At 39.0% G+C, this 23,778-nt stretch overlaps 1 protein-coding gene across 3 annotated transcripts in view; it reads left to right on the forward strand.

The window, feature by feature from the left end:
- The first annotated feature begins 680 nt into the window (after positions 1-680).
- The window catches only part of FHIP2A (FHF complex subunit HOOK interacting protein 2A), a 61,851-nt gene continuing 38,753 nt past the window's right edge, over positions 681-23,778 (forward strand). For 2 of the 3 annotated variants that reach the window (XM_069461091.1, XM_069461090.1), the window contains exons 1-8: positions 681-1,023; positions 8,625-8,703; positions 13,533-13,702; positions 16,245-16,349; positions 16,813-16,935; positions 21,584-21,877; positions 22,109-22,305; positions 23,346-23,460. In XM_069461091.1, coding sequence (XP_069317192.1) covers positions 979-1,023; positions 8,625-8,703; positions 13,533-13,702; positions 16,245-16,349; positions 16,813-16,935; positions 21,584-21,877; positions 22,109-22,305; positions 23,346-23,460 — 1,128 coding nt within the window. In that variant the 5' untranslated portion in view covers positions 681-978. Of the gene's footprint in view, positions 1,024-8,624; positions 8,704-13,532; positions 13,703-16,244; positions 16,350-16,812; positions 16,936-21,583; positions 21,878-22,108; positions 22,306-23,345; positions 23,461-23,778 lie in introns of those variants that run through there. The other variant, XM_069461089.1, reaches the window with a different exon arrangement.

The raw sequence follows: 23,778 nt of genomic DNA on the forward strand, positions 1-23,778 counted from the left end.
TATGAAGGCTCCACCCAAGTGCTTACATTGTAGCTCCATCTAGCTGTCCTAGGCACTTAGCAGAATCCTTCCTCATTCTTTCCCTCACTAATGTTTTCCAGTATCGTCTGATAACTGAATAGAAAATGCTAGACCGAATCATTGCACCTCACTACCAAACGTGACGAATTATTATACTGAATCAAACTTAACTGTCTTCCCATTTGCCCGTTTGGGACTTCCTGTTTTAATGCTGAAGAATGATAACATACCCTACATTTGTGTAAATTCTTAGCATTTAAACGCACTGCCCATTTTTGCTTTAGGAATACTGCGTTTTTTCTTACCAGTCTTACAAATCTGCCCTTAAAAGACAAAGCTCTGAATATTTTATACATATATGGATGGCTGCGTGTCCCTACAAAGTCAGCCTATTACTTCCACTGGAAAAAGCAAACTGTGAGAATGGCCGAACTGCATAAATGCAACAAGGCCAGGGCGCGAGGCGCCGCGAAGGCCGGGGAGGGCGGCGGCTGCCCGCGGGCCGGCTCTCCCGCCTCAGGCCCCGCGGCGGCCTCCGCGCCCCCCGCCCCCGCGGCGTCCGGCCGCCCCGCCGCTGGGCCCGCCTGGCCGGGCCTCCCCGGGCCGCGGCGGCGCCCCCTGCAGGCCGCGGCGGGGAGAGCGGGCGGAAGGGACCAGAGCGGGCTGCCACGGTGTCCGAGCCCGAACCACCGCCGCCGCCGCTTCGCCGGGTCCCGAGTCCGCGCCGAACGCCCTCCTCACCGCCCGCCACGTCCCAGCGCCGGCCGGAGCCGCCGCGCCGCCCGCGCACACCTGAAGCGGCCGGGCAGGGCCCTGCCTCGGCCCTCCGCTCGTCCTCCCCGCCCCGCACCGGCCTTCACTCTGGAGCGGCCTCGGCAGCCGCAGCAGGGGCGGCGGCGGCGGATCGAGGAGCTCTCCAGGTCGTCCCGGGAGAAGCTGCTGCAGTCCCGGGACAGGATGTTCTCCAAGTTCACCTCCATCCTGCAGCACGCCGTGGAGGCGGTAAGGCCGCGGGCTGCGGCGCACGGCAGGCCGGAGATGGCGGCGGCCTACACTCCCCGCCGGCCCCGGGAGAGCCCGGCGGCCTCGGCCCGGCCCTGGGCGGCCCTGGCCCCGGGGAGGAGCGAGGCTGCGGCGGGCGCTCGGGGTCGCCGCGGTCGCCCGGGGCCTCGGGCCGGCTCCGCGCAGGCCCCCCTCCTTGGCTTTGCTGCCCTAGGCAGGCGTAGATCCCTCCCCTCCTCCAGGGGGGCGGCGGGGGTGCCGGGGAGGACCTGCCCACCCGGCCCGGCTCGGTGGTCGCCTCATTCCCCGGTGGGGTCGGGGAGCACCTGGCGGGGTCACTGGGCGCTCCCCCGCGCTCCCTGACCGTTAACCTTCTACGGAAAGAAGTGGTGGGCGTTGAGCAAGACAAAAGAAACGACCAAGCACTGCTTGGGTTGGGTTCTGTTTTGGGGGCACGGGTGGGAGAGGTGTGATCTTGCTGTGGGGCGACTCTGGCGAGGAAGCAACCAACCAGACCCCGTTTCATAATCTTGCTGGCTTTTGCTTTCTCAGGCCTGGTGGCCAAACTCAACTGGACTTCATTGATTGTTCTGAAATAGGAGTTTCTAGGGTCCAATCGAGTTTGCTTTCGACAGCTTCCGAGCACAGAGACCATCTGTTTCCTTTTTTGTCCAATGCGCTTCCTGGACACTCTTCGTTTATCCTGCAATTGTACCCTCCTTTGAGGATTTTAGACACTAGCATAGGGAGACATTATCCAAACATCCCAATAGACTAATAAACGAGAAGAAACTAAAAAGAAAATGCCTTGCTGCTTTTTTAATAAGAGGGCTAGTTGCTTTACTTTAGTTGTTTACTTTATTCTGGGAGAATTGCCCAAATTGAAAAATGCATTCTGTGAAGAAACAATTACTTTGCTAATTTTAAAAGTTACTTGCTCTTCCTGTGTTCCGATTATGGGATACAGCACTTTAAAAATCTACACAACTTTTTAAAAACATCAATTACAACAAAGTAACTTTTATGGCTAGGTAAAAATAACATAGAGTTTTTGATTTTATTAATAAAAACAAAACATTAGTACCATAGTGATTTAAGTGATCTATGGGAGATGTTAAAAAGTTTAGCTCTAGGACAAGCTTTTGGGAAAACGTGTCAAATCAATAAAGGCAGGGTTTCATGCATGATGAGCAGGTATAGATGATAGCTGTACACTTTAAGACATCTTTTAGTTATCCATTCTCTTACACATCAAGCTACAGCACGTTTGTTAAAAGAATTTAACTGAAATTTATAAAAACAGACGTTTGTATTTTGTATTCTTTAAAATACCAAGAATCATTTAATTTTTAACTTTGAATATAGCTTAATAGAGATAATTAGGAATTACAATTTATTACATTACAGTTGGCCTTTTTATCTGTGGGTTCGACATCTGTGGATTCAACCAAGCTTGGGTGGAAAGTATTCAGGGGAAAAAAAAAATTACGCAAAGTTCCAAAAAGCAAAACTTGAATTTGCCACATGCTGAATACTACGTTGAATCCATGTGAATGAAGTGACGTGTAGGCATTGCATTAGGTATTATAAGTAAGCTAGAGATGATTAGATACGTAGTATGTGGGGGTGGGGGGATGGTATGTAGGTTATATGCAAATACTGTGCCATTTTATATCAGGGACTTGAGCATCCTTAGATTTGTAGAGGGGGGAGAGGTCCTGGAACCAGTGTCCCACGGATACTGTGTTTATATCCTGTAAATACCTACCAGGCTGGTATTTACAGAAATAAGTACTTAGAAGAACAAAGATGGCTTTCCTTCTCTCCCAGTAAAGGCTTACTTTTGTCCCCAGGCCTGTGTTTTCCATCCTCATTATCTTTTTATAATTGTATGTATTAGTATCTACCAAATTATCCACATAAATTATCTGACTCTGGCTTTGTAATGTCCAGGTTCTCTACTTTGCTGAGGTTAGTGAGAAAAATTTAGAATGGTTTATAATCACTTGGTCCCAGGAATTAATGCATTACATTTAGAAATATAATGTTTTCATTTGCTTAGAGCTAATGTTTTCAGCTGTAATACCACCCAGTTTTTCTTGATAGGAGGTTAAATCTCATAAAAAATTTTGGATGTAGTGTACATTTCTTTTCCATTTAACATTCTCTCCTGGGAATGAACTCATATGTAATGATGAATAAGCCATCCTTGTGGTATTTGAGGAATGTTTTTTTGTAGCCCAAGAATAGTTTTTAGTTACTCACTTCTATTTATTAATTTGCTTGATATTATCTTCTATAATCTTACCATTCCTCAGTTTGTTTCATTAGCTTTTCTCTGTGCTCCTTTTAATTTGTATGCCCAATTAGCATTTTCTGATGCAGTATTCCATTTCACATAATTATTAGGATTACACAGAGACAAAGATAATCATGTACCTGGATGCTGACATGACATTTTTTCAATCATGTCATTGTGTGAGTCTGCAGAGTAATGCCTTCCCAACCATTTTGGTATTGCTACTGTCCAGGTTTCCTTGAGTATTAGATCAGTCTTCAAATGGTTTTTTAGGGTTGACCAGATAACCGTAGCCATTTAAATGAGGTTTAAGTGTAGAGTTTTTCTGATTTAATTAACTGTTCTCCTTACTTCATGATAACTACTTATAAGGAGAAAAATATAAGGTATTTTCAAGGATTAGCATTTGAAAATGTGTTATTAAGCTGATAGACTGCATTTTGAGTAAAGGAGAGAAATTCACACCTGGATCAAAAACAAGAACTGTAATATCATTCTTGCCTCCCTTTTTAGAAATGACAGTGTTCCCCTAGTATAGAAATGACTGGCCAGTAAGAGTCTTGTGAAACGCATCTGTTCCACTAGCCAGTTGACACATGTCACGTCTGAAATCAGGCCTCTCGTACTTAGTTCTGAGGTTAGATTGGATTGTTTTTAACACAACTTCTCCAAAGGATAAATAAAAAAACTTTTCATTTAGTACAATTTCGTATTTGTTGAGGGCCTAGTCCTCACTAGGGAATGTGCCAACGGCTGATTTCTCTTAAATTCCAACCAGTTCCACCCTCAAGGGCAGATTTATTCCAGAGATGATAAAGGGCAGTGTCAGGGAAGAAAGTTTTATCTATTAATTCAATGAATTCCTCTTTCAGAATTTGAATGCAATGTTTTCTATTCAAGTTACAGTTGACACCTATAATCCTAGCAAGTGGGAGGATTGTTTGAGGCCAGGAGACCCTGTCTCTACAAAAAAGAAAAAAAATTAGCTGGACATGGTGGTGCATGCCTGTGGTCCTAGCTACTTGGGAGGCTCAGGCGGGATGACTGATGATCACTTGAGCTCCGAAGTTCAAGGCTGCAGTGAGCTATGATTGTTCTACTGCACTCCAGATGATGATTGTTGGGACTAGTAATTACTTAAAAGTCTACTCTGCCACGGGAATTAAAACCTTAAATCAACCACATGTAGTGTGTTCTTAGGTGTATTTTTTCCAGCAAGTGATCTCTAACTTCAGTCCTTTACTCATTCAGCAAATGTTCTATGAGCCACTGTGAAAACATGGCACACAGTGTGAGGGAAACCAGGTTTACCTGTGTCCCTGGTCGTGATATTTACAGTCTAATTTGGGAAACAAAACGAATACCGAAGTTAAATCATAGTATAAGGAAAGCACAAGAATGTGACCTAGTCCCTAGAGCTGGACAGAACGGGGATCCAGTCCTGCCTCTATCCCTTACTTCTACACTTGCATAAACTACTTAATCTTTGTACATTTTGATTTCTTCATTATGAAATGGAAATAATTAAACATATGGAATTGTTGTGAAGATTTAAATGAGATAATATACATGAAGTGCTTAGTGCCATGCCTGGCACATAGTAAATGCTCAATAAATGTTAATCATTACTATTATTATTTGGGTGATTGGTTCAACCAGTGAGTTCCATGGGAGAAAGGGAGCAAGCACTTGGGATTGAAGTAGTTAAAGAAGGCTCTCTGGAGGAAGTGAGCTAGACTTTGGGGAAGGCAGAGAAGACAGGGAAGGGCATTAGGAAACTTGGGGGCAGGGAGAAGCTTTTTTTTTTTTTTTTTTTTTGGAGACACGATCTCCCTCTGTCACCCAAGTTGGAGTGCAGTGGAACAATCATAGCTTACTGCAGCCTCAAACTCCTGGGCTCAAGCAGTCCCCCTGCCTCAACCTCCTGAGTAGTTAGGACTACAGGCACACGCCACCACACTTAGCTTTTTAAAAAAAATTTTTGTAGAGTCGGAGGTCTTGCTGTATTGCTAAGGCTGGTCTCTAACTGCTGTCCTTGAGGTATCCTCTCACCTTAGCCTTCCAAAGTGCTTGGATTACAGGTATAAGACACCATACCTGGCCTAGGAAGAAACATTTTAAAAGATCTGGGAGTAGAATTTTCATGTCATGTTCATGTTTAGTAAAAGCAAAGATGGCTTTTAGAATACTAGTAGATTCTTTTGTGTGATGGGCATTTTTTTCCTTTTTTTAAAATTAAAAAAATTTTTAAATATGCAGAGTGAGGAGGGGTTCAATTTCCTTTCTTCTTCTTTTTTTTTTTCTTTTTGAGAGAGAGTCTCACTCTGTTGCCCCAGGTAGAGAGAGTGCAGTGGCGTCATCATAGCTCACTGCAGCCTCAAACTCCTGGGCTTAATTGATCCTCCTGCCTCGGCCTCCTGAGTTGCTGGGACTATAGGTGTGCACCACGCCGCCTGGCTAATTTTTCTATGTTTAGTAGAGATGGTGGGATCTTATCTTTCCTCAGGCTATTCTCGAACTCCTGAGCTCAAGAAATCCTGAAGCCTCGGCCTCCCAGAGTGCTAGGATTACAGGTGTGAGCCACTGCTCCTAGCCAAAAATGCTCATGTAATGTTCATGTTCAGTAAAAGCAGGGAAGGCTTTTAGAACACTAATTTTTGTCTGATTCATCGATGTAGATTTTTTTGTGTGATGGGCATTTTGGAGAAAGTCCAGGTTTGTAGTTATAAGCAGTGTTTCCTTAAGCAAGTCAGTTTACTGACTTTGGGTCTTAGGAGTTTGAGCAAAGTAGGAGTTTATTGTGAGAATTTAAGACCATATAGTGTGTACAAACTTTGTAGCACAGTACTTGGCACATACCTACTCGTTCTGTGGTGGCAACTTCTGTGTTATTCATTTATGAACTTAATAAATATTATTGAATCCTTTGTGCCTTCACTTAGCTGGAAATTAGAGATTCGGTGATGAAAAGGATGACACAATGCCAGCCCTTGTAGAGCTGACAATCGAGTGGAAGAGGTGGATAATTAGACAATGCCAAAAGTGGGACAGGGCTAGGAGAGAGGGAGCAGACCGCAGAGGGTGCTAAGGCACAGGTGGAAGGAACTCCGTCCTAGGCAGGAAGAGCCTGGCAAGGCTTTCCAGAGAAGGCAAAGTCCAGTTATGTGTTCGTTCCTGTCAATTTTTGGTTGAGATAGTGATTGCATGAATTTTTTTAAAAAAATTTAATCTATGTATTGTAAAAAGTTAAATTAGAATCTTCTGGTGCTGATTCAAACGTCTCTTTCTTTTTCAAACCCAGAGTATAAATGTTTTGGTGCAATGATAAAATGGGCAATTTGCATGTTAGAATTAGTAATGAAAGAGGCAAGTTTACTAGGAAGTTTTACATAAAGGAAATTTATTCATGGTTGAATAAGATTGTTACTAATCTGAGTTATTAATGATTTAGAACTGTTTATCTGTCTACTTAAATAGCTTTCTTATTTAAAACTTTCGCAAAGTAACTAGCACCGTCCTGCTTTGAATTTGACTATAACCTACAGCAAAGCTCTTGACACAGATCCTATGAGGGCCTCTCTGGTTAGTGGCTTTCGCTTGTAATCCCTTGAAATACAGGTAAATCCTACTGGTGAAATAATTTGGACTAAGAATGCTATAATTCCTTATATACCCAGAAGGTTCCCTTGGAAAAATTTAACAAATCATAACATTTATACTTAATAAACTAGATACAGTTCTTGCAATAGCAAATTTCATTTGGGTTTGTCCCACTAGTTAAAACATTTAACTGTGTAATACTAGTCTATAAAAGCTAGATCCAAAAAATGAAAGAAATTTTATAGATTTTGGTGGGGATTCTAAAAACAAGTAGCCAATTAAAACAGATTTTTTCAATCTAAAAATCTCAGGAAGATTGCTCTGTTTTGCCAACTTGTCTTAATTTTCGTCATAGTTTTTCTCCTCAGTCTCTCATGAGTAATTTTGTTCTGTATGTTCTCCTTGAAGGTCAGTATTCTGAAAGGTTTTAACTCGTTTCTTAAGGTCTTTTTAAAAATTTCATAGCATTCTGTTTGAAAATGAGGTGAATATTTATACTCTCTTAATCTAGTACTATCCATAGTGCGAAGATGCAAATGTAGAGGATGCATTAAGATGTTGGTGATTGTGGAAAATTTTTCAGGTCCATTTTTTTTTTCATAAACACGTTTCATCTCACTTGAAACACTGAAGATGTTTATGACCAATGTTTATGATTTGCACAATCGTTTGGAAATTGTTTTGAAAGAGTTGCCAACTCTGAGGTCGATGCTGAGGACACCAAGAAATCAAAGTGGTACAAGTAGAAGTGCAGGAGCAACATGATCTCTTTTAAACCGTCTGTTTAGAGCAAGTATATGAAAGTGGAAGATTACTTTCTGCCATACCTTAGGCTCCCAGAATAGAAACATATTTGTTCTGAACTAAAGTGGGTCAGCCCCATACTTTCTGACCAAAACTTATTGACCACACTAGGACTAGAGGACCTCTACTCCCTTTCACTCTTTTTAAGTAAAAGAAGATTTTGTAGAGGGAGCATCCAAGTGTTTTTCTGTCTGTTTAGCACATTTGAAATACTTGTAGGTTTGCTGTGAGATGGCTGGAGGGAGATAATTTTGGTCTAAAACATCTGAAGTAAATTTTAAAGGTAAAATGTAGAGCATTTTTTTCTTTGTGAAATTTAAATTGGCAGTGTCTTGTTCATGTAGCTATTTTACTAAAAATATGTACTGCCTAATCCAGGCTTAAAAAAGAAAAGATTTATATCTGTGTGTTGCTGAATGTAGGGAGCAGGTTTAATCTGATTATGAAGTTGACTTTGGTATATGTTTTAGCAGTGGTGACGTGTAACAAATTACACGGCCGCTTTACCGTTTTGCATTTCAAAGTCCTAGGTACAAAGATCCTGGTTATATCAGTAACTTCATTTTACTGATACTTCAGTAGGAGAGTATTGGTGTGTTTTCATTTAACATAGTTACTTTTGAAGTCTTATATACTTACTAGTTTGAGGGGAGGGAAAAAAGCCCAATACTGTTAATGTTGACAAATGTGTTTTTTCTCTTTCTTAATAAATCATTTTTACTTTCTTGGATTCAACTCATTTTGTTTCTCTTTGATGTCTGACATATAGAAACAAGTTAAAGCTCACCCCTTGTTTTTGTGCTGCTTTTGCATCTCAATAGACAAATATAGAGTTATACTTTATGGGAAACCTTTAATGCCATGTTTTTAATTGTTGTGGTCTTTTTGTGTGTTTTAGCTGGCACCTTCTCTTCCTTTACAAGAAGATTTTGTTTATCACTGGAAGGCAATTACCCATTACTACATAGAGACTTCAGGTAAGAACAGTGCTGGTATTAATTAAATAGAAAATTCATGAAATATCCTAAAATATATTTCAAGTAAATTTTCAAAGTTATTTTATATTTAAGTGTATATAGAATTTTACCTTTAATTCATCTTTTAGATTCAGTCATTTAAAAATATATCTACTGAGCACCTATTATGTCTCAGGCACTATTCTAGCCACTGGGGGATGGAACAATCAGACAACATCCCTGTCCTAATAGAGCTTATATATTGATTGTGGGGGAGGCAGTCAATCAACAGACAAATACGCGTAGTGTGTCAGGTGATTGGTGTTAAGGAGAAAATGAAGCAGGCTGAAGAGGACAGAAGTGTGTGTATGAGGGATGGGGGTGAACAGTTGGCTAGAGAAAGTCTTGTTGCTCAAAGTGACTTCTGAGCTGAAATCTAAAGGAGACAGGAAGCAAGCCAGGTGGAAATCTGGGGGAAGAGTGTCCCAGGAAGATGACAGCACCCAAACGCTAGGACCGGAGCATGTGGTGGCCTTGGCATATCCAGGAACTGCGAGGCAGCCAGTGTGGCTAGAGCAAAGTGGTATGAAATTAAATCAGACAAAGGTGGGGGAGGGGTGCAGATTCTCACAGGCTCTTGTAAGCCATTGTAAGGGCTTTGGCTTTTACTCTAAGGAAGACTTTGTAGAGTTTTGAGTAGGGCCATAACATAATCTATTTTAAAGTGATCACTTTGGCTTCTTTGAAAAAAAATTAGATTGAAGGAATAGAGGAGTGAAGCTGGTAGAACAGAAAGGGTGCCGTCACAGTGGTCTAAGCAAGAGATGATGGTGTTTATACCACGACCAGATCGTATTCTGGATGCCTTTTGAGGGAAGATGTGTTGATGGATTTGATATTGGGTATGAGGGAATAAGAGTCAAAGATTACTCCAAAGCTTTGGGCTCAAGCAGCTAGAGGACTAGAGGTGCCCCTTACTGAGAATGTGGAGACTGCAGGAGGAGCAGGTTTATGAGAGAATTTTGGACATGTTAAGTTTAAGATGCTCATTATATACCCAACTGGGTATGTCAGGTAGACAATTGGCAACAGGAATTTGGATTTCAGAGTAGAAGTTTAAACTAGAGATATGAAATTGAGAGTTGTTAGCATGTAAGTGGGATTTAAAACCATGAGACTGGAGGGGTTATCTGAGTTAGGGTAGATGGAGGAGAGAAGGTGTTGTGGAACGGAGCCCTTGGCTCAATGTGTAGAGGTTGGAGGACGAGGACAGTAGCAAACGCAACTGCTTTTGCCAGTGAGGTCGAAGACAGCCAAGAGAGAATGATGTCACAGAAGCCTAGAAGAGGACAGAAGGATTAATTGTGTCAAATGATGTTGAAGTCAGGTTGATGAAGACTAAGAATGGATCATTGGATTTAGCCACAAGGAACACATTAGTATTCTTGATAAGAGCCATTTTAATGCCAGGGAGTAAAGAGAAGGCCTAATTGCAGTAGGTTAGGAGAAAATGGGAAGCTGAGAAGGAGATGTAGCAAGAGAGCATTTTAAATTTTTTTTTTTTTTTTTTTGAAATAGGGTCTCACTCTGTTGCCTGGGCTGGAGTGCAGTGGTGCTCAAGCAATCCTCCTGCCTCAGCCTCCCAAGTAGCTGAGACTACAGGTGTGCACCACCACATCCAGCTATTAAATAATTTTTTTTATAGAGTTGGGTCTCGCTATGTTGCCCAGGCTAGTCTCGAACTCCTGGCCTCAAATGATCCTCTCACCTCAGCCTCCCAAACTGCTGGGATTACAGGCATGAACCACCACATGTAGCCCCTAAGTTTTTTAAAAGATGTGAGATATTGCAATTTATAATTTGACAGGAACAATCTAGGAGAGGAAAAGGTGGATACAAGAGTAAGGTGAAATAATTTCTGAGCAATATCTTTAAGTAGGCAAGGGAGGATGGGATGTAGTACACAGGTGGAGGCTTGGCCTTAAATAGGTGCGTGGACAGTGCATCCATCAAAATAAGGTAGAAAGCAGAACAAGGGTATAAATGCAGGAAGCAGGTAGATGTATTATAGGGAGTTTTTAGAAATTATCTTCTGGTTGCTTCTATTTTTCTCAGTGAATAGGAAGGATAGAAAGTGAATCTGTGGAATGTGAATACATTTAGGTCAGGGATTGGCAGACTTTTTCTGCAAAGAGCCAGGTAATAAATATTTTAGGCTTTGTAGGCCATATGGTTACCTTTGTAACTATTCAGCTCTGCTGCTGTAGTACAAAAGCAGCCACTATAAAACGTCAAAGAATGAGCATTCCTTTGTTCCAATACAACTTTATTTACAAAAACTGATGGCAAGGCTGGACTCGGCCCATGGGCCAAAGCTTGGCAACCTCTGAAATAGGGGCATTGCTACATGGCACTGCAGGCTCCCTTGAATGTACAGGTAAACACTAAAGAATTTGCAGATTGGACACGTGTTATTTTACCAAAAGGAAACATGAAAAAGTGAGAATAGCTGATTTGGCAAACTCATGCGGTCATAGGTGATTCATCCTTAAAAGAAAAAATTCCTTTTATTTGTACAATAAGTAAAAATCAGACAAGAAAAATATTTATACCTATAAATGTAAAATATAATTTCTAACTTCATTTGGATGTTTAGCCAGCAGACTTACAGAAATGGTTTTTGAAAGAAGCTTCCCTTTCAGATGACTTTTAACCCTAGTGATTTTTTCCCCCTCCATGGCTTTAAGAAAATGCGTAAGTTCTTGCTTTAAAGGAATTTTTTCAACCTAGTGGCAGAAATAAGTATATATATTACAATAAGGTACAGGAAAGATAATAAATTCTGTGTCAGGTACAGAGAAAGGATATGGTGTCAGACCTGGGCATTTCAGGAAGACTAGGAAATTGCAAGGGAGGTGGGGAGGGTAAAGGCATTTCAGGTGGAAGAAGTAGTGCTTGCAAAGGCACTGACATTTATGGTTTAGAAATGATGAGTGTAGATGGCAAAAACTAAATCTTATCTTCTAGGGAGCTAGGATTTTAATCCTATTAAGTCAAATTTACATTTCATTTGTTTCTCAATTTAAAAAGTTCTCTGGTCATTTTTTTGCCCATGAGTAATCGTAATCGAACCATACTTGGATGTTCATTCTTTCCTGGAGTGTTTGTGTATATAAAGTCTACAATTCTAGGAGAGCAATTTACAAGTAAACTTACAAATTATCTTTTCTTAGTGCTAGGCTACTCATTTTAGAAGAATATGAAATGAGCCATAGTAAGTTAACATTTCTTGAATTCTTACTATGTGCTAAGGCGTTTCATTGGAATCATACAACAGCACTTAGCAGTGTTTAGATGTTGGTGTCTGAGGCTTAAATAATTTGCACCCGGTCATCCAGCAAAAAGTAGTAGAGCCAAGATTTGAATCCAGGTTGTCTAACTCTAGGGCCTGTGCTTTCAACACCTGTGTACCATGTCAAATTACATACATGTGTCCTCCTGGGACACAAGGATAACCCTTCTCTTTCCACTGTTTTCTCCATAAATCTTAGTATATGGTATACTCTGTGTGTGTGTCTATATGTGTGTACATACAACAAGGCAACATATTAATATGTGTAACATACCAGGATTGTGTTGTAGAAACTATAGAAGTACTAAGTAAATGACAGTGGAGATGCAAGTAAGAACTTATCATTTCCTAATTTATTTTATATTTAAATGTTCTACAGAACTTTGCATTTTCTTAAGAGTAACTTAACCTTAGTAGGTTAAATAAGGATAGGATGGCAAAACCAGGTGATTTTTGAGTCCAACTGTTATATTTTAAAAATATCAATAAATTTTTATTTTAAAAAAATCAATAATATTTAATAAGAATTATCCTGAGAAGCTGCTTTGAAAAACAGACTTTGGGAATAGCTATCTGTTGTTAATAGGAAGAGATGTGAGAAATTTTAATAGAGATTTTTTCCTTTTGGCTCCTTATATTTTTATAGATGGAAATGGATTAGGGGCATTGAGTGACTTCCCAGTGTTACAAAGTAATATAGTAGCAATCAAAAACAGAACCTGGCTGGGCGTGGTGGCTCACGCCTGTAATCCTAGCACTCTGGGAGGCCGAGGTGGGCGGATCGTTTGAGCTCAGGAGTTTGAGACCAGCCTGAGCAAGAGCAAGACCCCATCTCTACTAAAAATAGAGAGAAATTATATGGACAGCTAAAAAATATATATATAGAAAAAATTAGCCGGGCATGGTGGTGCATGCCTGTAGTCCCAACTACTTGGGAGGCTGAGACAGGAGGATCCCTTGAGCTCAGGAGTTTGAGGTTGCTGTGAGCTAGGCTGACGCCACGGCACTCACTCTAGCCTGGGCAACAAAGTGAGACTCTGTCTCAAAAAAAAAAAAAAAAACAGAACCTGTCCTTTTCATGTTTCTTAGGTTTTTCAACTTTAATGTTCAGGCCAACCTGTTTCTGTATAAAGAGACTTAGAATTCAGATCTTTTGAACTGGCTAAGTGGAAAAAAAAATGACAAGTATATAGAAAATTTTGATATGACATATGTTTTTCCTGATCATATTTCTTTTTCCCACATAAATTACTCTAATTTCTAAATTATTATGGATGAATATTAGCTTATAGAATATATTTCAGAATATTGATTCAGTTTTGGGTAAGAATATGGCAAAATATATCATTTAAATTCTAGCAGAGATAATCATGCCCTGGGTATAAACCTTACTTAAGTGTGTAGTTCCGATTTTTCTTAGAAATATAGAGGGTATTTTAGGTGCAAATATGCAGTTTTAAAATGTTTTAATATTTGATGAGTGTCTTTTATTGTTTAGATGATAAAGCCCCAGTGACTGATACGAACATTCCATCCCATCTGGAACAGATGTTAGACATACTGGTTCAAGAAGAAAATGAACGGGAATCTGGAGAGACGGGGCCATGTATGGAATATTTGCTCCATCACAAGATCTTGGAAACGTTATACACCTTAGGGAAAGCTGATGTAAGTTCCTGATCCACATCATGTTCTTGCACATGTAACACATGTGTTAATGTTTTAGAGAAAAAGAAGCTGCCAAGTACTTGATTTAATTAGGTATGTACTGAACCCAGCAGGATTCATGTTAAGATTGTGGAAAAAAGAAAATTGTGTGGCATATACAAATATCATGTCTGTAGAGATAGCAAAGCTCCCAAATGCTCTAGATGACAACTGGCAGTTGGGCAGCTTAGAATTCCAGTGTAAACAACATATGAAAATAAACTCCAAGTACATGTTCTCAGAATCCAAGGATATGAGAAAGAAGCCGGTAAAAATTGGGTTACAAAAGCTGGAATTATTTTTCATAGTCCTGAAGGAAAATGTCAGAGATTATTCTGACGTTGAGTCAACTGATGAGTGGAGCCAATTCAAATTTTTAGGCCTAAGGAATTTTGAAAGATCTTTGTAAAGCTTATGATATGTGTAAATATTTTGTACCACGAAACCTTCAAATTGTTTATGAATACAAATTTTCAAACCATGTGGCGGTGTGAGGGAAGAGGAAGAGGCTTAGGTTTAGGTTAAGAGGCCTGGTTTCCGGTCCCAGCTTTGTCACTAACGCACTGTGACCGTCCACAGGCCTCCTTGCTTAATCTTCCTCCCCTTTAAAAACAAGGAAGTGATTGCTCCCCCAGCTCTAAAAACCTGTGGTTCTTTTCTATGAATTTCTGTAATATATGTGAAAAATCAAACTATACCAGAAAAAACTAATATAGACACATTTTAGTATCAAATAGAGTTATGAATAATAGTATTAGAGACAATTTCCTTTAAACTAACTTTGTAATACTCCAATTCACTTTTTTTTTTTTTTTTGAAACATGGTCTCCCTCTGTCACCCAGGCTAGAGTGCAGTGGTATCATCATAGCTCACTGCAACCTCAAAACTCCTGGGCTCAAGCAATTCTCCTGGCTCAGCCTCCTGAGTAGCTGGTACTACACCCGTGCACCACCACACCTGGCTAATTTGTTTAATTTTTTGTAGAGATGGAGTCTTACTATGTTGCCCAGGCTGGTCTCAAACTCTTGGCTTCAAGCTTCCTCCCGCCTTTGCTTCCCAAAGTGCTAGGATTATAGACGTGAGCTACCATACCGGGCCTAAAACTTCTTTTTTTTTTTTGAGACAGAGTCTTGCTTTGTTGCCCGGGCTAGAGTGAGTGCTGTGGCATCAGCCTAGCTCACAGCAACCTCAAACTCCTGGACTTAAGCGAGTAGCTGGGACTACAGGCATGTGCCACCATGCCCGGCTAATTTTTTTTCTATATATATTTTAGTTGGCCAGATAATTTCTTTCTATTTTTTAGTAGAGATGGGGTCTCGCTCTTGCTCAGGCTGGTCTTGAACTCCTGACCTCGAGCGATCCACCCACCTCGGCCTCCCAGAGTGCTAGGATTACAGGCGTGAGCCACTGCGCCCGGCCTAAAACTTCTTTATTACATATTCTTTGCCTATAATAATCATTATGTAAATAATTTTGCAACTACAGTTGACCCTTGTACAGCATGGTTTTGAACTGCAAGGGTCCACTTATGTGAATTTTTTCAACCAAACACAGATCGAAAATATAGTATTCCTGGGATGTGAAACCCACTTACGTGCAGGGCCAACTGTGGGACTTGAGTATACAAAAACTTTGATATACTTGGGGGGTCCTGGAACCAATCCTCCATTTATACTGAGGGACTACTCTAAGTTAGACTAAATCACAACAGTTAATACCATAGGATTCTTTTTATTTACATGTATGTGTTAGGAGGCTTTATTTACTCCTACATAGATGATGGAAAGTTATTGATTACCTACCATTAGTGTAAGTTGTGGTCCCTAACCCCTGGGCAGTGGACTGGTGCTGGTCCATGGCCTACTAGGGACTGGGCTGCAGAGCTCTGCTGCCCCAACCCCTTTCCGTGGTCTGTGGAAAAATTGTCTTCCATGAAACTTAGGAAGAGCAGGAGGTGAGCGGTGGGCCAGCGAGCGAAGCTTCATCTGTGTTTCCAGCCGCTCCCCTTGCTCACGTCACCGCCTGAGCTCTGCCTCCGCCCCCCACATCCATGGAAAAATTGTCTTCTGTGAAACTGATCCCTGGTGCCAAAAAGGTTAAGGACCGCTGATAAGTAACAAGATTCTGCGGTTGTTCTGGCAGGGAGTTGACTCGTATAGTTTCATGTTACCCCAGCATTTAGAATATAAACAAGTTGACATTGCCTGAACCAAACTCTGATCTCAACAAGATATTATCACTATGGTGTTTGTAATTACATTAGCTTGTGATCTCATAAGCTATCTTATTGTCTCAGATGTATAATTTTATTTCTAGAATACAAGTCTTTAACATTTTATTGAAAATTTTAATCTGACCAAGTCATTAACTGGCCAGTTGCATTGTCATTTGTGGGCAGAACACATCCACATACATTGTCTCTCCTATTTTTTTAAGCTTTTGAGTAAATGTGTTTGTACTGTCCGTTCTCACTGGCATTCCTTCCTTCGTTCCCATGCCCAGTGTCCTCCAGGAATGAAGCAGCAGGTTCTGGTGTTCTATACGAAGCTCCTGGGAAGAATCCGGCAGCCGCTACTTCCACACGTTAACGTGCACAGACCAGTGCAGGTATTGTGTCCCCCGTACACAAAATTATTTGGTGGGATTTCTTTTAACATTGAAATAATTTTATATTGATTTTTCTAAGAGTAAAATAATAAAGGAAATTTATTCTAAAATTAACATGCAGATTAGCAAATACTTGAGCTTTTCTTTTGCGTGACATTGTATTAAATGCACTTCATGTCTTTCTATTTCTCTTTTAAAATTTTATACATGAATTTCTCCTTTTATTTTACTTCCACGACATCTGAAGGAGAGTTTATTATATATGTCATTGGTTTTTTTAGGATAATGAACTTGAAAAATTTACTACTAGTAAATTTATTTTGATATAGGTGATTATAAATGTTGTTAGTGTTCTATCTGATTCGTGCAGGGTATTTACATGATTTCAAATATCCTTAAGGTAAAAGAATGGTTATTTACATACTTGTAAAAAGTAGCCTAAGTTTAAAAAATTCTTTGACAGAAATTAATTCGACTCTGCGGTGAAGTCCTTGCAACACCAACGGAAAATGAAGAGATTCAGTTTCTCTGTATTGTGTGTGCAAAGCTGAAACAGGATCCCTACTTGGTTAATTTTTTCCTGGAGGTATGGTACACTTCTTGTCAATCTTCAAAGTATGCTTATATTAAGATCATTATGAAAATTGAATTCTGTGAATAATATTAGAAGGAATTATATTTTACAGTTTATCAGTTTGTTTTACTTCCCAGAATTATTTTTTATGTAAGATCACTGTTTTATTCTCACTTGGAATCCTCTGGGGAAAACATATTTTCAAAGAATGCAGTTGATCCAGATACATGGGGCAGTGCAGGGATTGGACAGATGCAAAGCCAAGGCTTAGAAAGGGTGCAGCTCAGAGAGTGAATCAGGGATAGAGGAGTCACAGAGGCTTATAAGCTGTCATATTTTCAGCCAAGCTTACTCGCTTATTCTAGTGTGTGGCGTGGGTAATCTGGCCTAGGGCAAAGATGGCACGTGTAGATTTGGACAAGATGGAAAAAGAATGAGTTACCTCTCCAACCTCATATAGCCGTTGGGATTACTCCAGTATTTTGTACTGTCTTTGTATAGCCATAATCACCAAATCATAGTTTACTTGAATCAATTGGTATTTTGGATTTTACTTCTGATTTTAAAGTAGAAAATAATTTGTACTTCCTGCTCTCATTCACTTCTTTTTAGCAGTGAATTCATTTAGGAATATTTCAGAAAAAATAATTATGTTATTTTTATCTTTTTAGTTTTTGTAAAAATCTTTTTCTTTTTCTTTTTTCTTTTTAGATTAAGGTACAGGTTACATACAGTACAATTCACTCTTTGGTCCACAGTTCTCTGAGTTTGACAAATGCAGCCATGTAACCACCACCACGTCAAGACTTGCAGCAGCTCCGTCAGCCTGCCCCATATGCCCTTGTCATCATCCCTTTTCCACCCCTGTCCCCTTACAATCACCGGTCTGTTTTCTGTCCCAATAGTTTTCTCTTTTCCAAAAAGTCATATAAATGTAATTAACCTTTTGAATCTGACTTTTTGAGATTCATCCATGATTTTGTTCCTTTATATCCTTGAGTAGTATTCTGTTGTATGGATGTACCACAGTTGTTTATCCATTCACCAGTTAGAGTCTTCGGGTTGTTTCTATTTTTTTTGCGATTATGAATAAAGCTACTATGAACATTCACATGCAGATTATTTTGTGCATTTAGGTTTTCGTTTCACTTGGATAAATACCTAGGGGTAGGATTACTGGATCACCTAGTAAACATATTCATTTTCATAAGAAACTGCCAAAATGCTTTCTGAGTGGCTTTATCATTTTGAATCCTATCAACAGTGTATGTAAGTTCTCATTGTTCCATGTTCTTGTCATCCTGGATGTTGTCAGGTTTTTATTTGTTTTGTTTTTTTTTAAATGTTAGCTATTTTAATATGAGTTTGTTTTCTATTTCACATTACTGAATAAGTAATTTAGGATTCTGTTCTGCTTTCTTACCGGTTGTAGGTAACCAGCTAAGCTGCAAAAGTGCTTGAATTTAAATTTCTAGGTAGTGTTAAGGACTATAAATGCCTGGTTTTCATGATGCACATTATATTTTGTATCCTCTTTTGCAAGTTTGCTTCAAAATGGATAGAACAGTCTTTAGATTTTGGATTTGTAAAGATTTATTAATGAAGGTGGTATTACAGTTCTTTTAGTTTTTGTTATATTTATAAGAAATATCTTAGTTTGGCTAAGTATGAGATTTTTCTTTTCAAAGTTCATTTTTGCTAAAGTTTTCTTAGATACTTTAGTGTACTTTAGTTGCATGCATTTTTTTCCCTCAAACTTGAAGGATTTTTTTTTCTCAAAAACCTCTGAAACTTGTTTTCTAAGTACATAGCCATAAATCAGAAGTCAAGGAAATTTGCAGACATATGTATGTTAATGGTGAGGTGCACTTTGTGTACCTGTTTCAGAGAAACATTTGCATTTAAACCCCACTACAAAGAACACCTTTTGGAATTAGTGACTTGTCTGCTCTATGTAGCATTTTTATAACACGTATTGCTCCAAAGCCCAAGGGTAGTAGGTATCTCCATTTTCTGAACTAATAAGACTATTCATGTGTTTTTATTTTTTATTTTATTTTTTTATTCATATGTTTTTAATGTCAGTTATTACAGCCTCCCTAGCACAAGAGTTATTTACGTGCATTTTATTTTCCACTGCTGGCCAATAAGCTCCTTGAGGACAAGGATTTTGTCTCATTAATCTTTGGGTTCCCACAGCTTCTCTAGTATCTAGCACAATGCACACTAACTGATAAATTAACACTTAATAAATGAATCTTTAGGGAAATACGGTTTTATTACTTCTAAGTATAGATAAAAACAAAAAGTACTTTACAGTTCTCAGACATGTATCCCCTGAAATCTAATCTCTCTGTTCATTAATATCAGTCAATACATTTACATCTACTGTGGGTTAAGTGTATATGGTACATGAGTTATATATTGTCTTTGCCACAACGGAGTTTATAGTCTGGTGAAGATGGTAGATGAATGTTCAGATACTGTAATCTAAGTTAGAGTAAGGTGAGAATCATAAGATATAAAGTAAATGCCCTCTTCATAGGATAAAGAGATTAATCTGCTCTAGGTCATTAGGAAAGTCTTCTGGAAGAGGTTATCTTTGACATGAGCCTTGACAGATGTTTAGATAAGAATGGGTGAATATAAGGAATGAAGATATAAAAGTCTGTTGTGTGTTCAGAAAACAGTATAATTAGAATATGTGGCAAGAAGCACCTGAAGAGATAGATTAAGTGTTGTCAAAGGCTTTGCATGACAGGATGGGGAGCCTGTGCTTACTTGCAGACACTGGGAAGCCATTGACAATTTTTGAGCAGGGATGTCATTATGTGATAGTATCTATGCTGTCAGTTAAATTGGCAGCAGCATTTTATATAGTGGATTCTTTAGGGAGGAGAGGAAAGCAGGGAGACTATAATAATTTGGAAGCTTATGGAACAACCTAGACAAGAAGTAACAAGGACTGTATCTAAGTTGGAGCAGTGGGTTGGAATGAAGTGGGTATATTCAGGAGACTGGAGGTCGGCTCTCTATGGTCTTGTAACTAACTGCTCAGGTGCAGGAAGCACAGAAAGGATGATTTGAATGCTTAAATCCCTGAACTAGGCTGCTGCTAGCAGAAAGACAGGAGCCCAAAGGAGCTTATTTTGAGGGGAAAATGATAATCTTGGTTCTGGAAGCTTTGAGTTGTCATGATATCCTGATGGAGATAATTAGCAGGTATTTGGTATTACAAATCTGTGATTGGGGAGGGAAGTCTATGTTTAAGAGATTTGGGAGTTATGTGCATAAATAATGTTGTGGGTACTGATGAGACCCCTAAAATAGAAAGGAATAGTTTCAGTAGGAACCAGAGTTAAGGCAGCAGTTCGTTATCACCTAGGGAGCTTTTCTAAAATGCAGATTCCTTGACTCTACCTCTAGATGTTCTCATTCAGCAGGTCTTGATGGGACACGGGAATCTGCATTTTTATCAAGCCCCACAGAAGACCAGGATGCCAATAATCTTAAGTCATACTTTGAGAAACACTGGTTTAAGGAGTGCTGTGCTAAGATTATTCTTCCTTTTGCTGTTCTTCAGACACTTCTCCCAACAATTATCACTGGTATTTTAGATGGAATAAAATGTTTTACTTTCATAAAGACTATGATATGCAAATTGATTTTGTTGGAAATTGGCAAATTGGAGTATTCATTGAGTTCCATGGAGTTGTTTTCTTTTAATATATGTGCTGTGAGCTCGATTTCTCAAGAAGATGGTTCTAAACTATACTTTTGACAGCAATAAAAGTGATTTATAATTACTACAATATAAATTTGGAAGTAGAACCTTGAATTTATTCAGCCTTTAATGTGCTTCTATGATGAGCAAAGTGCTGGGACAGGCCCTGTGGAGAAGCTGGTTTATGCTGAATTTTAACTTGTGTATATAATTTGATTTTTGCTCTTATGTTCAAATGGAAAGCAAGACAGTTTTGCCTTAAAACTAATAACTTGTTTCAGTTAAGAATTCTGTTTCTGTTTGGGTGTGTATATTGGGGGAGGGCACCAGCATTTCAGGCAAATCTTACTTCCTATCCTAAATACACTAATAAAAATGTCCTCAGGGTAGTTTCTTGTATTCTTAAGAGTAGAACTATAAGGAAAAGATTTAGAAATAGTTCTTATATTTAAGAGAATTTGGGGGTTTTGTGCAAATCTTAAGTCAAATGCTGGTAACTTTTGAATTTTAAAATATTTTTATTTGTAAGTTTGTATTTTTTCCCCCATGATCTTAGAAGAATCAACATTGAGACTATGTATTTACAGTAGCCCAGTAACGAGAAAAAAATTAGCTGCAATTGAAACCTCCTAAAACTTTTTTCCCACTAATATTAGTTGTTTTTACTAGTAGTCAAATAGTTATCACTAGTTCATTGCTGATGTTCAGTATAAAACATTCTGTAGTTAGTATGTAGTTAGTATCATAAACTGTGTAATTGTAAAATTATTCTAAAACACAGTTTGTTAAAAGTCCGAGTGTTTTCGTTTGACATAACATTTGCTGCTACTTTGGTTAGGCATGTGGAATGTTAATTATAGAAAAATCCATTAAAATATGATTTCTGGCTTACAAGTTTCTTGATATGAATCTTACACAACACGTATTCCTTTTCAGAATAAGTTGAAATCACTGGCTTACAAAGGAGTACCAACTGTAATTTCAGAAGACACATTAAAAGGTCAAGATTCCTTGTCAACAGATACAGGACAGTCCCATCAGCCAGAGGAACTATCTGGTGCTGCTGGAATGGAGCGAGCAGAATTAGAAGATGAGTGTCCTCATCACATGGACGACCTGTCCACAAGCCTGGATAACCTCACTGTCACTTCACTGCCAGAGGCCTCCGTTGTTCGTCCAAACCAGGATTATAATTTAGTGAATTCTTTGTTAAATCTTACTAGAAGTCCTGTGAGTTGTCGTCTTTTTTTTTTTTTATAGTTATTACACAACTCACATTTCACTGAATCATCTTCACATTTTTTTCTCTAACATGATCTCAATGATATGCCTTTAAAATAGAAAAAAAAATCTATTCTTCTTTTAGTGTAAAACATTAAATCCTTTTATGTTGAATTTTTCCGAACAACTCGATGTATGTATAATGCAAGAATTGAAGGGGTGTTTTTTTCCCCCTCTTAGGATGGCCGAATAGCTGTGAAGGCGTGCGAGGGCTTGATGTTGTTAGTGAGTTTGCCGGAGCCGGCGGCCGCCAAGTGCCTTACTCAGAGCACTTGCTTGTGTGAACTGCTGACAGACAGACTTGCCTCCCTGTACAAGGCCCTACCTCAATCAGTGGATCCGTTAGATATTGAAACAGTAGAAGCAATTAACTGGGGGTAAGCACCATTATTTATATTTTCCCATAAAGGTGACTTGTTACACCTACATTTTAAAATGCATTTATTTGCAATGATAGAAATCTGTAGTTTCGAAAAACGTAACACTACTTGTGATCATTAAATGGGAATGTTTTCTTTTTAATTATTTATTTATTTATTTATTTTTAAGGGAATGTTTTCTTGAGGCTTTTGTTAAATGTATCAATCCGTGGTAGTGAATTGGTGTAGGAACAATACAGCCGTTGTATGTTATAGTTTATTTTTGTTCCTTACACGGATCAATTTTTAAGGGCTTACATTAAGACAAATAACTTTACCTGATTATTTTTATGAAAAGCAAAGAACTCTAAAAGAAGGAAACTCCTTTTTAATAAATAATTTCCACAGCCTATGGAGCAATCTAATATATCTTATGGGCTGCTTGTATAGAATCTTTCCTACCTCAGTCTTTCACCCCTTCTACCCGCCTTTTCGAGCGCCCCTAAAAGGACATAACAACTTTTTATTCTTTTTCTCTGTATGCTTAACCCATCATTGTTTTTCACTTGTTTTTTTCCACCCTGTATTCTGTCGGCATCTATAGGGCAGACCCACCTGTTGACCTTACAACTGTATTGCATGTTAAGGCAGGAAGAGAAGCAGATAAGTCACTGTTTCTTTTTGCAGATCCTCCCTTACCTTTCTCTTCTGCCTTCCCAGCAGCCGAGGACTTCCACCTTTTCATTGCTGTCACTTGGTCAGATTCATGGCGGAAGTATGAGGAGCCGTCTAAATGGTTTTTCTCCTGCAGCTCCATTCTGCTGTAGTCTCTCTCCTCCTACTTAATAAGCGAAAATTATTTACAACTCTTATTTAAAAGATTTTCTCTTATCTTTGGCTTCTTTTATAAAACCCTCTTCTGATTGTCATCTGGCGTTGCCTGTGTGTATGTGTCATACTATGTGAATTCGTTCGTGTGCCTTTATTTTTCCGTTGTGCTGAATGGGGTTCGTGCTTTTGGATATCTTTGGACTAAGCATTTCTTCCTTGTCCTACAGCTTGGACTCATATAGTCATAAAGAAGATGCTTCAGCATTTCCAGGAAAACGAGCCTTAATTTCATTTCTTTCCTGGTTTGATTATTGTGACCAACTTATTAAGGAAGCCCAAAAGGTTTGAATTTTTGTTTTTGTTTATTGGTTGTTTTAAAGTATAAATGTCTACTAAGGACATTGGAAATCCCTGGTTTATATCCCTAAATATATCTCGGTTGTTTTAGCATAGCACAGTTAGTAAAATAAAACAAAAAAGCATGTGTGTGTGTGTGTGTGTGTGTGTGTGTATATTACAATTCTGGAGTAAATCAAAGTTCAAGTTCTGTCCTTTTATATTTCCTGAAGTATTATGGTACAGTGCTTCACAAAGTAACATTGACTTCCCTGTAGTCCTGCTCTTTGGGGAAATGCTAATACTATAAGGTTATTGGGATAA

This window comes from Eulemur rufifrons, chromosome 28 (genome assembly GCF_041146395.1).
Source record: "Eulemur rufifrons isolate Redbay chromosome 28, OSU_ERuf_1, whole genome shotgun sequence".
Taxonomy (NCBI): domain Eukaryota; kingdom Metazoa; phylum Chordata; class Mammalia; order Primates; family Lemuridae; genus Eulemur; species Eulemur rufifrons.